The 12,856-nt window shown below is 60.0% G+C and overlaps 1 protein-coding gene across 2 annotated transcripts in view; it reads right to left on the minus strand.

Annotated features, from left to right (window-relative positions):
- TNRC18 (trinucleotide repeat containing 18) overlaps positions 1-12,856 on the minus strand; it is an 80,692-nt gene that overhangs the window by 23,014 nt on the left and 44,822 nt on the right. Inside the window, exons 14-17 of one of the 2 annotated variants that reach the window (XM_079719464.1) lie at positions 12,417-12,588; positions 10,627-10,987; positions 6,337-6,612; positions 1,557-1,826 (exon numbers count right to left, since the gene is read on the minus strand). In XM_079719464.1, the coding sequence (XP_079575590.1) occupies positions 1,557-1,826; positions 6,337-6,612; positions 10,627-10,987; positions 12,417-12,588 (1,079 nt within the window). Of the gene's footprint in view, positions 1-1,556; positions 1,827-5,885; positions 6,613-10,626; positions 10,988-12,416; positions 12,589-12,856 lie in introns of those variants that run through there. The other variant, XM_079719465.1, reaches the window with a different exon arrangement.

The raw sequence follows: 12,856 nt of genomic DNA on the forward strand, positions 1-12,856 counted from the left end.
GAAATTCTGAACTCTCTGCCCATACATTTGACAACTTGGATGAAACGGATGTTTGGGGCAAGTGCAGAGGCCTGAAGGCTCTGGGATGGCTGATGCAAACAGGGGTGGGGTGGAGGCTGTGGACAGGATGATGCTGTCTGAGCAGCCACTCTGAGGGTGGAGGGTCAGACAGGTGCAATCTGTCCAGAGGGAAATGGGAGCCAGTCAGAGGTCCTACACAGAGAAGTGGCCTGGTCAAGTGTGAGCTTTGAGGAAAAGCCCTGCAGCTGCTTCTGTGTAGAGAACACCCAAGAGGGTAGGCTTGGATGGAGCCAGGGCCGAAGCCCCCAGGGGACAATGGCAGAACATGGGGGTAAGAGAGAGAGAAGGGGGAGGAAGGGGGCAGGGCAGGGCCTGGAGCCTGGTGTGGACTCCGGGGAGACAGTGAGATCACCCCAGAGATGGGGTCTCGGGAGGTGGTGCAGGCCACGGGGAATGGGCTTTGGTCCTGGAGCCTGTGGAGTGCATGAAGCCAGGGCAGCTGGGGGAGGCCTGGGGGGCAGCAGGGTAGCACCCAGTGCCCATTTTCCTGGCCCCAGCCCCTGCCAGGAGGGCCTCATGTATACCGCTAAGGCTCAGAAAAGGGCAAGGAGGCTGGAGCAGCCAGGCCAAGGACCTGCCCCTACTGAGGCCAGGCGAGCTCACAGCCTGAACACATGCAGGACCACCTCAGTCGCAAACACCATCCCCAGGTGAAGGTGGGCTGGGTCCATGTGGGGAGAATTGGCCCTGTGAGAATGGGAGGGGGCCCAGGAGAGGGTCCCAAGACGTCTGTCTATCCCAAGAAGGCAAGGATATGCTTGGAGATGCAGAAAGAGGAAGTGGGGCCAGGATAAGGCTGAGCCTCCTGCCTGAGTGTTAGTGCCGGCTGCCTGTCTGCCCATCCGGGCAGTGGGAAGGTAAGCCTGGCTCACAGCGACCCAGCACCTGCCCTCCCCCCACTGATGACCTCCTCCAGGCTGCGACCCCAGGCCCCATGAGTCCTGCCCTGTCTGGGCCAGCGCATCTCACTGAATGAAACCCCTCTACTGCCCCAAGTGTAAAGAGCTTCCCCTTCGTCCAAAAGGCTGCGTGGCCTGTTCCTTCCACCTGCACCTTGATTTCTTCTACGTACGCTTCGCCACCTCCCACTTCTCTGTCATGGCTCAACCAGAGCGTCGCCACCCTGGGGTGGCCTCCCTGACCCCCCAGCCTGGATCAGGGGCCTCCCGTGGGCTCCCACAGCCCCGCGGGCCGCAGGTCCGAGGCCTCTGCTTCCTTGAGCTGCCTGACCTCGGGCACCTGAGGTGGGGGCATCAGGTGCTGTTCATTGGCAGCATCAACAGTGAAGGTCACCGCACAGTTCTGGAGACCCCTCACAGGGAGTGGCAGGCCACAGCCGCCATGCCCAGCGCCCTCTGCTAAGGACACGGCTGGCCCAGGAGGCAGGGCTCCCAGCTTATCTGAGCCTCGGATGCCTCATCGGCAGCCTGGGGCAGCGGTACCCGACTCCCTGCAGCCCACCTGCTGGTACTTACCCATCAGGCTCTGCCGCTCCTCCTTCTTGCGGGCCTTCTGCTTGGCCTCCAGCTGCACCACTGACAGGGACGGGCCCACGGTGGGGCTGGGGAGGGCGCTGGCTGCAAAGCGGGCCAGCAGGCCCAGCCCGCTCTCCTCCAGGCCTGGCGACAGGGCCCGCTCCCGGGCCCCCAGCCTATAGCCCCCGGCGGCCTCGTCCTCCTCCTCGTCCAGCTCGTCCTCCTCGTCCTCGTCCTCGTCCTCGTCCTCGTCCTCCTCGGAGCTCTCATCTGGCAGAAAACAGGGAGCGCGTCAGAGCCCTGGCCTGGGCCTGTGCCACCCCCCACTGCCCCCCCTCAGCTGGAGCGCCAGCGAGGGGGCCTTGGCTCCAGCCCAGCTCCTCACTCCTCGCCAGCCCACAAGTCCCCCCGATGGCCCGGTGCCCCCATCAGAGCGAGCCCAAGACCTGGGCATCCTGGACAGCCCAGAGGTGGGCACCGGCTGTGGGAGTCGAGTGTGTTTCTGCAAGGGGAGCACCAACATGCACCTGTGTTGCAGGGAGGGGGACGGACACACGGACAAGGACTGGAGACAGCACTCTCCACGGTCTCACGCGCACGCACGCGCACACACACGCCCCGACGCACAACGTGAAGGCTGGGGAAGGGGGCAGGAGGGGAGAGGAGGAAAGAGGCGAAGGCGGGGCAGAGAGGGGAGGGCGGGACCTGGGGGCTCGGGCGGAGGCTCTGGACACAGGCGCCTGGGGGCACTTTCACCAGCGGGCGGCCTGGCGGCTGGCAGCAGGAGAAGGTGGAGTTTGGTCTCTTTCTGGGGGGTGGGGGGCTCCCATGGTGGAAACCCTGAGCAGGCTCTGGGGTCCAAAGTTGACTCCCAGCAACTCGCCCGCACTGGGAAGCCTGGGGCTAAACCCCCGGCCCTCTCTGAGCCGCTAGCTTCTTATCTGTGAAAATCTCATCTCATCGCGACCCAGGGATCCACAAGCGGGACCCACGGGAGCAGGAAGGGGGCAGGGGGCGGGTCCACTCGGCTCCAGGAGGCCAGGCTCGGCACAGTCAGGGGCTCAGGCAGCACAGCAGGATTCGAACCCGGGGCGGGCTGGCTCATCACCCACAGTCTAGTGGAAAGAAAACTAAGGAAGCCTGTCTCCCCGGTTGAAGAGAGACAAGTTTCTCCCCAGAAACTGGCCTCTACCGCCCGAGGACCTGCAGCCCTGAGCCCAGCTCGGGCCATCGGGACAAAAGAGGTTGGCAAGCTGTGGGCCCGGCGGCCACAGCAGAGAGGATGACGTTCCCTGCATGTGAACTAAGCCCTCACCAAAAAGAGAGACCTTCTGGAGGTACAGGCTTGTTTCCTGCCTTTCCAGGGACACAGCCCAGCTAACCCCACAAGGGCGGCGGTGGGGGGGCACCCAGTACCTCTGTCAAGGAGCCCCCGAGGGACACCTGCCAGGGGATGCCTGTCTGCCCAGGGCGCTGGGAGCGTGAAGGTGGCTCTGGGGCCGCTGGCCCAGGCCTGGGCCAGGCCAGGATGGAAACAACTCTCCAGCAAGAAGAGGCTGGAGGAAAATGAGCCGTCATCTCTCCGTGTCGTCTGGGGGCAGGGAGTCTGGGCCCAGAGGTGGACAGGCCCTGGACGATGGCCAACTCCACATTCTCCTGCCTACGCCCCGAGACGCCTGGCTGCTGGAGTGCAGCTAGCGGCCGAGAGCGGCGGCCCCAGCGGTGCCCGTGAGGACGGGGTTCCGTCTGCCCATTCACCCAGGGGAGCCCTCAGTGAGGGACACAGACCAGAGCTCAAGGAACGCCCGGAGGGAGTCGAGAGAGGAAGGAGGCAGAGAGAGAGGAGGTTTGTTAAGAGGAGTGAGAAGACGGAGACCCGGCTCCCAGAGCGATGGATGCAGCGGGATGGAGGCCAGCGGGGCGGGCAGGCGGCAGGCAGGCAGTGCACACTTGCGATCCATTCACATTGCGGACGTCACATGGCTCTGTCTCCGCCCAGTGGGCCACAGCGGCAAAGCAGGCTAAGTGTAGGCAGACTGTAGGCAGCGCCCGGGTCCCCCACCTCAGGCAGGCCCCCCCCGGGGCTGGCCGAGCTGAGCAGGGGGTGGGCGGGGGGCTGGCTGGGGTGGGGCACGGGGTTGGACACGGGGCCAGCTTTCCCTTCTAGAGGTGGCCTTCCCGGGGCTGCTCAGGTGTGGAGACTCCAGAACTCTCTCCTGCCCAGCATTCTCTGCCGGCGGGGTTGGGCTGGCTCTGGGTTTCTGGAAGTCTGGAATGTCCACATCGGACCCCAGAAAGCCAGCAGCGGCCCCCAACCCAACCCAGCACCCTGAGATGGAAGGACGGTTGGAAAGCAGAGGGCCGAGAAAAGGCGCGCCTTCCACGAAATGCTGATGCGGGTAATCGTGGTCTCCTGAGGCCCTCCCCGTCCCCTGCTCCCGAGAGCCTGACGGCCCACCAGGGCCGCCTCCGACAGCGGCTGGTCTGCTCAGGCCAGGGTCCGAGGGGTAGGGGCAGCGGAGGGGGTCTCAGGACCAGGAAGGCCTTTCTGCAGGTGTCCACACCTGAGGCGACAGAGTTTGCCAAGGGCAGGGGGAGAAAAAGTCCCAACAAAGAAACCCGCGGAAATGCAGAAAAACTTTTTTCCATAGAAAAAACTCCGGGTTCAGTACGTGGGGTTGGCTGTTGTCGCTCAGTTTGGTTTTCCAAAACCCGATCCATAAATGCCAAAGCGATCCGCTGCTGCCATAGCCGATGGGGGCAAACCCCGAGCAGGGGGGGGGCAGAGGGGACACAGAGAAAAGGGTTTTGCCTACCTACGGGGCAACGAGCCAGGCTCGGACCCAAGCTCAGTGACCCGCTGCGCCGTCTGACCTACTCCCAGCCTTCGCTTTGCGTCCAGAGTGCAGCGTGAGAGCAAATGCAAGAGACCAAAACAGACATTCAAAGCATCATGGGTAGGGGTCAAGGGTGAAGGTATGGTCAAGCTGCTGGGGGAGAAAGCGGACACACTAGAAAAGCCAAGCCAATTAGGTGTTTTAGTACCAGGTGTCAGTAAGGCCCTATTACCCAAATATCCCTTTCAAGACCTGACCAGCCGTCTGGGTGCAGTGGGGACCCCCTCCTCATGCCCCCTGCACGCCCCCTTATCTGGGCTCCGTCCACTGCTGTGTCTGGCCCTGGTTTGCTGGACCCTGGCTCCCTCTGCCCATCCTGGGCAAAGGGCCCCTCACTATGAGATCTGCGGGGCTGCCTGCTTCTGTATGGGGTCCGGGCTGGAGCACGAGAGCTCCAAAACTCGGAAGCTGGAACTCTGGCTTTAACAGGGGGGAGGAGGCATAGGGAGCCAGCCCAGAAGACGGGGAGAGGGAAATGGCGAACTAGCCAGACTGGTCCACAGACGCCCAGGTTGGGGGAAGCCTCGGAAGACGAGGCTGGCTGGAGAGCTAGTGGCCCGGGTTGTACGTTCTCAGGCATGGCAGCAGCACCGGAGAACGAGAGCCCCGGGAGCACCTGGCCCCCGTCCACGTCGTCTCCAGGTCACCCAAAATGTATCCCAGCCAGAGCGTCAGGGTCTAGGCTCTGACCCCCAGGTGCTGCTACCCAGGCTCTGGGATCCCTAAAGGGGGTCCACCCTGAGGCAAATCCAAAAGCAGGGCGAGAAGCACTTAAGCATGGGCTGGCTGCCCTCCGTCCCCCCGCCCCAGGACATTTGTGACTGGAGGTCCTGGAAGGCTGAGACACTTCCAACCCCAAAAGGTGAATTCTGACGTTAGGGAAATCAGAGCCAGGGCGCTTACAGAGGTCCCTGAGGCCAACCTCCTCTTTGTAAGTGAGTTTGAGAGCAGACGGGCCTGGGACTGAGCCTGGGACTCCCCGTGAGCTTTGACCCCCAACACGGCAGTGAAGCCTCTTGAATTTCACAACAAAACTCGGGGACAGCAGGTGGTCTTGACCCTACACTGCCTACATGCCCTTCGAAACAGAAACATGCGTTAGAAAATGAGTGTTTGCAAATATTTTTTAACCACTGTTGCGTAAGAATAGAGCTTTAAGAAAACAAAAGACAAACAAGCAGCTTAAAAAAAAAAAAAGGATGAAGCTGGAAGTGAAAGCAGTTGACTTTAAACCTGAAAAATGAAAGGCATGCCAACAGCTACCAGGGATATTTGAATAATAGAGAGAGCGCAGACTGCATTATTCCATCCACCCCTCCTGGGGTACGGGTGGGGAACGGGGTGAGCGGGGCAGGAGGAACAAAATGAGGGAAGCGGCAACCTAATGGTCTAGTCAGGACACAGCAAGAGAGACAAGGCACACGGGTTTAGTTAAAAATGAACTCGATATGTTTAATAAAGCTTGGTATTACCAAAATCGCGGTACAAACATCAAGTCACACGCCCACACGACAGAATTCCATTTACAAAATGTCCCCGAGGAGGGAGGCCTCCACGGGCCCCTCCGGGAGGACCCACCCAGGCCTGCGGTCCAGGGGGCAGGGGAGGGGAGGGGAGGGGACGAGAGAGGAAGACGAAGAACAGTCCGTGTAGAAGCTCAAGAAGAGCCAGCCAGTGGCCTTATCACAACGATACGGGTACAAAAAACAAAAAAAAAAGGACTTGGGCTGATACAGCAGGCTACGCTGCCAAGAACCAGACGGCCGCCCTGGCCGGCCATCCCGGCGGCGCCGCGGCCGCCCCCACCCCTCGCTCGCGCTCGCTCTCGCACTCACTCTCTCGCTAGGAAACACGGGAGGTATTGTGTGTTTGGAGCTAGTAACCTTGGTCAAACGAGTCCTCCGAGGAATCGCTGAAGGAGGAACGGGCCTCGACCTCTTGAAGCAGCAAACAAAACGGCTGCTTCCTGCCGGCAGCCGGCTTGGGCTTCAGAGTCCGGGCGGCCGCCAGGCCCCTCTTGGTCAGCTTGGGGCCGCCGGCCGGCTTGCCGCTCTTCGCCACCATGCCGCACAGGATGGAAGATGTCAGTTTGGAGCTGGAGGGGCCTTGGGCAGCCCACTCGTCCTTCAGGAATTCCTCCTCTTCCTCTGAGTCCGTATCTGCAGTCAAAGTAGTTTTTAATAAAGATAAGTCACAGGGCGCGGGGGGAGGGAGGGGGCTGGTGTCTTTCTTCCATTATTCTCAGCGCTTTTGAGAACAATCTCCTGCTTGCCAGACAGAGAGGTCCAGATGCCTACCTGCCGTGGAACCAGCGGACTTCCGCCGCCTGGAGCTCTCCTCCCGACCTGGGCCTCGCCTCTCACCCGCGAGGCCTCTGAGCTGCAGGCGTCTTCCGTGGGTTTGGACCCAGGCTCCTCCTAGGCCGGCTGCGGCCAGCATCCCCCACCACCCGGCCACTCTCAGGAAGGTCTCTGCCCCGGGCACAGAGATCACCGCCAAGTCCTGTCTACCCCATGGGACTGCAGCTGGCCCAGAGGCCCCTTGTGGGGAGGGACGACGCCTAGGAGGGGAAGGGCTCAGTTAGAGCCATTCTTTCCCATACACCAGCTCCCAGCGGTGTGCAGGGCCAGCGGGCGCGGGCTCACGATGGCGATCGTGCACCCCCGTTCCCAGCCCCCTGCTCAGCAATGTCAGGACGGCGGCTTGAACAGTTACGCCAAAGAAACAGGCAAATGATGTCGCAATGATATCCGGGCTGCTGTCCCCCCACCCTTTCCCTATCAGAGAGCAGGGTTACCAGTACACTGCTGCCCGCTTCCCACAAGTCTCCAACCTTACTACACGGGTGAGGCTTTCCTGAGAGAGATCACCCAGCTCTGGGGAGGAGGGCTGTCAAACGGGCACAGCTCTGGCCCCTACCAATCCCACCCCGGACATATACCACTTTGATCCGTTTTACATGTGAAGCTGTTAAGCAAGACTCCGTTGGATGGAAAGGCTCTGCAGTCAAAGGCTGTGGTCCCTTGATCTGGTAAATCCACCCCAAACGTGGGCAACATTAATGGACGCAGCTACAGCTCTGGCACACCAGCTCTCTCCAAGTCCAAGAAAAACTGTGTGTGTGCGTGGTGTGCATGTGTGTGCTAGGTGTGTGTGTGTGTGGTGTGTGTGCATGTGTGGTGTGCTTGAGTGTGGTGTGTGCGCTAAGTATGTGTGTGCAGTGTGCGGTGTGTGTGTGGGTGTGGTGTGTGGTGTGTGCATGAGTGTGGTGTGTGTGTGGTGTGTGTGTGGTGTGCAGTGTATCTGTGGGTGCGTGTGTGTGTGCTGTGTTTGTGTCGTGTCTGTGGTGTGTGTGTGGTGTATGTGTGTCTGTGGTGTGTGTGGCGTGCGTGGGTGTGTGTGTCGTGTGTGGCGTGTGCTGTGTGTTTTTCTGTGTGGTGTGTGTGGAGGGTGTGTGTGTGGTGTGCGTGTGTGTGTGCTGTGTTTGTGGGTGTGGTATGTGTGTCTGTAGTGTGTGTGTGTGCATGTGTGGTGTGTGGTGGGTGTGGTGTGTGCCTGAGTGTGGTGTGCCTGAGTGTGGTGTGTGTGGTGTGTATGTGTCTGTGGTGTGCGTGAGTGTGGTGTGTGCGTGTGGGTGTGGTGTGTGTGGTGTGTGTGTGGGGGGGGGGTGTGCGTGTTCGGGGACAGGGGTCCTCTGGCTGCCTCCTCCTCCTCCTCCTCCTCCGTCTACGCTTTCCACTCTACAAGGAGGGAGCACACAGACGAGCCTCCGCCCGTCCCCAGCCACAGCTCTCCCGCCCGTGTACTCCATCCCGTCCTTCCTGAGGCCACAACCCAGGCTGGAGACGTCCGAGCGTGAGGATGACCAGCTTGGCTTCTCCCCAGAACCCACCAAGCACGCCACCCGACCCCTACAACCCAATGTGGAAAAGCAAGAGAGCAACGTGCTCTCTTCCCACCTCCTGCAGGCGCAGCACCTCTGCTGGAAGCACCCCGACCTCTTCACGACCGTGCGTGCGCTCTCCGCGACCGCGAACAGCGAAAAAGCCAAGGTACGAAAGAGAGACACGCTCTCTCCACAGCCAGCTGCATATCATAGCCGCCAGCTAGCTGGAGACAGGCCTTCCGACCTCCCTGTGGCAGTGACAACCCATTTCTCTCACGGGGACAGTGCAGTTTCAGACAAAGGCCTAACAGGTAGACCAGCACTTGGAACGCTGCCTTGCACGCATGCGCACATCCGCTGCAGTACACTCAGCGGCTCAGAGACCTCAGCCCCTCTCTGGCCTCTAGCCTGTACCCCGCCACACCCACCTGCGAGTGGGAGGAGTGGCGGATTCTTCCAGCAACTCGCCAGGCCACATCCATCGACCACTGTCCCCTGAAAGATCAAAGGAGCAGCAACCCTCCCCCACTCTCTATTCAATATTCCAAAATGAGCAGAGGAAAGCCCTTCCCTCCTCCTTCAGGGCTGCAAGTCCCTAAAACTGGTCCACAGTGGCCAGGGGCCTGGGCCACGCTGCTCGACTCACACCCATCCAAACGCCAGGGCCGGGAAGCTTCGGCCATCGAACACGTCCTCAGTACCTAAGGCACCAAAGGAGCTGCTTGCCCCAACGCCTATCTGAGCATCAACCCTGGAGACGCGGGGCAATCAAATCCGCGAACCTTAAAAATAAACCAAAAAATCCCCCAGCAGCAGCTTAATCTCATGCCAGGTGCCAGGTCCGGCTCTTCTCCCACGTGAGCTCACCTAGGGCTGCCAACAGCCCTCTGTATCTCAACTCCAAATCCATAAAGACATTCTTCACTTCTTCACTGTAACCTTAAAGAGATCCTTTTTGTTTTTTTCGGTTTTTTTTTTTTGGTGGTACGCGGGCCTCTCACTGTTGTGGCCTCTCCCGTTGCGGGGCACAGGCTCCGGACGCGCAGGCTCAGCGGCCATGGCTCACGGGCCCAGCCGCTCCGCGGCATGTGGGATCTTCCCGGACCGGGGCACGAACCCGCGTCCCTTGCATCGGCAGGCGAACTCTCAACCACTGCGCCACCAGGGAAGCCCAAAGGGGTCCATTTTTCACACTTCACGTTCAACACCCCCAACCCCGTTAACTCGGCGGAGCCAGCCAAAGGCCCAGTCACACAGGTCCAGGCAGTCAACAATGAAAAAGCCTGCCACCCCCCTCACGGCCTGGGCTCGCCTCGGAACCAACCCCGCTGACAGGGGCCAGGAGGCAAGAAGCCCCTTCCTGGCCTTGCTGCAGCGGGCACGGCATCGACACCCACCCATCCTGGGCACTGCGCGTTCCGCCCACAAATACTTATTGAGCACCTATTACATGCTAGACGGCGGGCTTTGGGCCACCAGAGGCCACAGAGAGCCGGCGGGGCGGCGGGGTTCGCGTGGGGGGCAAGGCTGCCCGGCTCCGGAAAACCATGCTCCCCGAGTTCCCAGAGAAAGCAGCTCCAATGCCACAGGCTCCGGTTAAAGCTCAGTCCCTCAGTCCCACCAGCTGTTACGTTTCAGGGGCCCGAAAGCCGCCTGGAGCCGGCGGCTGCTGTGCGGGCAGCGCACAGGCCGCGCCCATGATGGCAGGACGTCTTGCACAGTTGAGGCGGACAGGCTGGGCCTGACCCCGGCCCGACCTCAGGATCTATCCTCGGGAACAACACGGGTTAACCACTTGGAGAACTGTCGCAGAGACAAAGGGAAATACGGCCCAGACAGCCCTGGCGTGCGCTCCATAGATGCTGTTCTCACTAGGACCGGGCCCAAGGACAGACAGCCGCCTGCGGGCCATGGAGTCCGGGTTATCTCTAGGGTTCTCACGACCAGCCACTCCAGGCCCAGAAGCGGCCAACTCTATGGTGCACGGCCTCCACACCCACGGCTTTCGGGCACCGAAAGGGCGGGGGGCTTTCCGTTCCCACCCGCCCGCCAATCACGAGCCCCCACCAATCATAGGTGGCCGCCCAGCGGCACCCGCCAATCACAGGCACTTCCGCTTCTGGCCTGGGCGGGGCCCGCACAGAAGCGGAAAAGAGACCATCTCGCTTTCGAGGCCGAGAGAGGCGGAAGAGAGACGTTTCGAGCTTTCGAGGCTGAAAGGGGAGGAGGAGGAAAGAGAAGGAAGGAGAGAAAGAGCGGCCCTGAGGCGGCGCGGCCCGCTACTTACTGTAGGAGTAGCTGCTCACTTCCGAGGCGAACGGAGAGTGGGCCGACTTGGGCTGGCCTCTGGCCTTGAACCCCACCTCCATCTTCCTGGCTTTGGCGGCCCTTTTGTGTTTACCTTCTCGGGAGGCTTTCAGAGACAGGCTGAGGCCTTTGGCCAGCGCCTTCCTGTCCTTGCCCAGCAGGCTGTCGTAGGGCGTCAAGTACCTGCCGCAGACCCCACTCGTCTTTGATTTCCCCCCAGAAGTGTCCGAGAACTTGAAGGGCGACTTCAACTTGTCCTGCTTTGTGAGGGAGAGGGCTTTGTCCAGCTTGCTTGCCAACTGCTCTTGGTCGCTGGCCATCTTCTTCTTCTTAATCTTTAGCTGGAAAGGGAAGTTGGGAAGTCACAGGTTAAGACGGTTGACCAAACACTGGGTCTCCACGCACGAGCTCTGACGAACCCCAGCTCCTTCTCCCTGCCTCTGTGGCTTCTGGCAAGTCGCTTAACTCCTCTTAGCCTCAGTTCCCCTACTCTGTAAAATGGGGGTAATTACGCACAGGCTTCAGTGGGTGGTTCTGAAGACGAACTGAGAAAAGGCACATGAAGCACTTACTAAATAGCCGTCACTGTGGTCACAGTTATCAGTGACACTGGCATTGCCACTGGCTCTCCACGGCGCTACCTGGTGCCTCCTAGGGGAAGCGCTCGAAGCAAGCACTGCTGCCGCAGTGTGGGAGAAGGCGGCTGGATTAAGGGAGGAGGGATGAACCCAAGATGGAAAACCCAGATCACAGCACAGCTGATCTGCTTATCTCAATCGCCTAAAGCAGGTGATGAAGACGGCTGCACAGCACAGCCTGAATCAGCCCATCCAGCTAAATGGGCTAAAGCTGCCGAGAAAATGTCTTGAGTGTGCCCTGGATGCCTGAAGCAGAAAGAACGATTAGGGATTTCACAGATAAATTCCTGCTTGTGCTTCTCTCTCGTGGGCTGTAGTCCTTTGTTGTTGAAACCTGCCGTTTCAATGGCCCTCATTTGAACACTTTATCGCTATTTACTTTAATCAGGTAACAATTCATAAGGAGAGAAAAGCTGGGATAGTGTCAATTAAAGCACGACAGTGTCCTTCACAATTCGAGAGTACAGAAGATCCTGATGTACAAACTGGCTCCCTCCCCTCCGCCTGGACCCAGTCTCCCCTATGTGAGGCCTTCCCTCTGACTGCCGAGTCAACCAAAACAGCCCCCTCCCACAGGGCCTTTACTGGGAGGGATGACAAGGAACATAAGCATTTAGCAATGAGGGCCTTAAGTGGACGATTTCAATGCTCTGCAGAAAGAAGAAAAATCAAGGTGCTGGCTCTCACCCCCTTACCTCAGGACAGTTCACAGAGGAAATTACAACGGCATCAAGCCCTTGTTTCCTCGAACTACAGAGTGGTGAAGCTGTTCATTAAACTCATACTGTGAAACAACAGAGTAATTGCATTACTTGCTCAAGACCTTGCAGTCTCTCTTCTCGGCTTCAGCACCGGGTCACGGAGCACACACACAGGAAGTGGCACACACACAGCTCCACCTGAGGCTGTGTCACTCTGGTGGTCTCTGACCTCCCCTGAGCCTCACTTTCCCCCTCTGCACAATGAAGAACATTGGAGGAGAGTCGCTCTGGCCCTAAGGCAACCACCTCCACGGTTTCCGTGCAGCAGCAGGGCCAGCAGGCCTGCCAAGGGAGCGTGAACTTCGGCACCCCCTCCAGACCTTCCGCCCCAAGCCAGCATCACACCTGGAAGACGGGGCGGGGTCACTGACCTGACTCATGAAGTCCGAAGAGGCTTCGTGCTCATCCCAAGGCTGGCTCCTCCCCCTGGCTTTCCCGGCCCCACCAAGGGCATCGTGGTCCTCCTCAGGCCCCTTGTGTCTCTTCCTCAACCCTGCTCCCAGCTCACAGTCGTCCGAGGTCAGCAGGGGCTTGCCGCTCAGCCTGAAACCCAGATGCACCAGCGGTCAGCGCCCTGGCCAGGCAGCACTCACGGGCTGGGGGCCCGCCCTCGTGGCCCTGAAGGGTGGGCTCTGGATGTCGACGCACAGACCGTGGTGACAAGAGTGCCGAGCCTGGGGAGACGGAGCATCTAGCACTATGGTGCTGGGATTCTGGGATACTTGTGAAGGAGGCAGAATGAGAGTTTAGTGGGGAAAAAAGAAGAACTTCTTGAAAGCAGTGTATCCGCTGCTGGCCTCTTTCTCTCTCG

Source organism: Hyperoodon ampullatus (genome assembly GCF_949752795.1).
Source record: "Hyperoodon ampullatus genome assembly, chromosome: 14".
NCBI classification, from domain to species: domain Eukaryota; kingdom Metazoa; phylum Chordata; class Mammalia; order Artiodactyla; family Ziphiidae; genus Hyperoodon; species Hyperoodon ampullatus.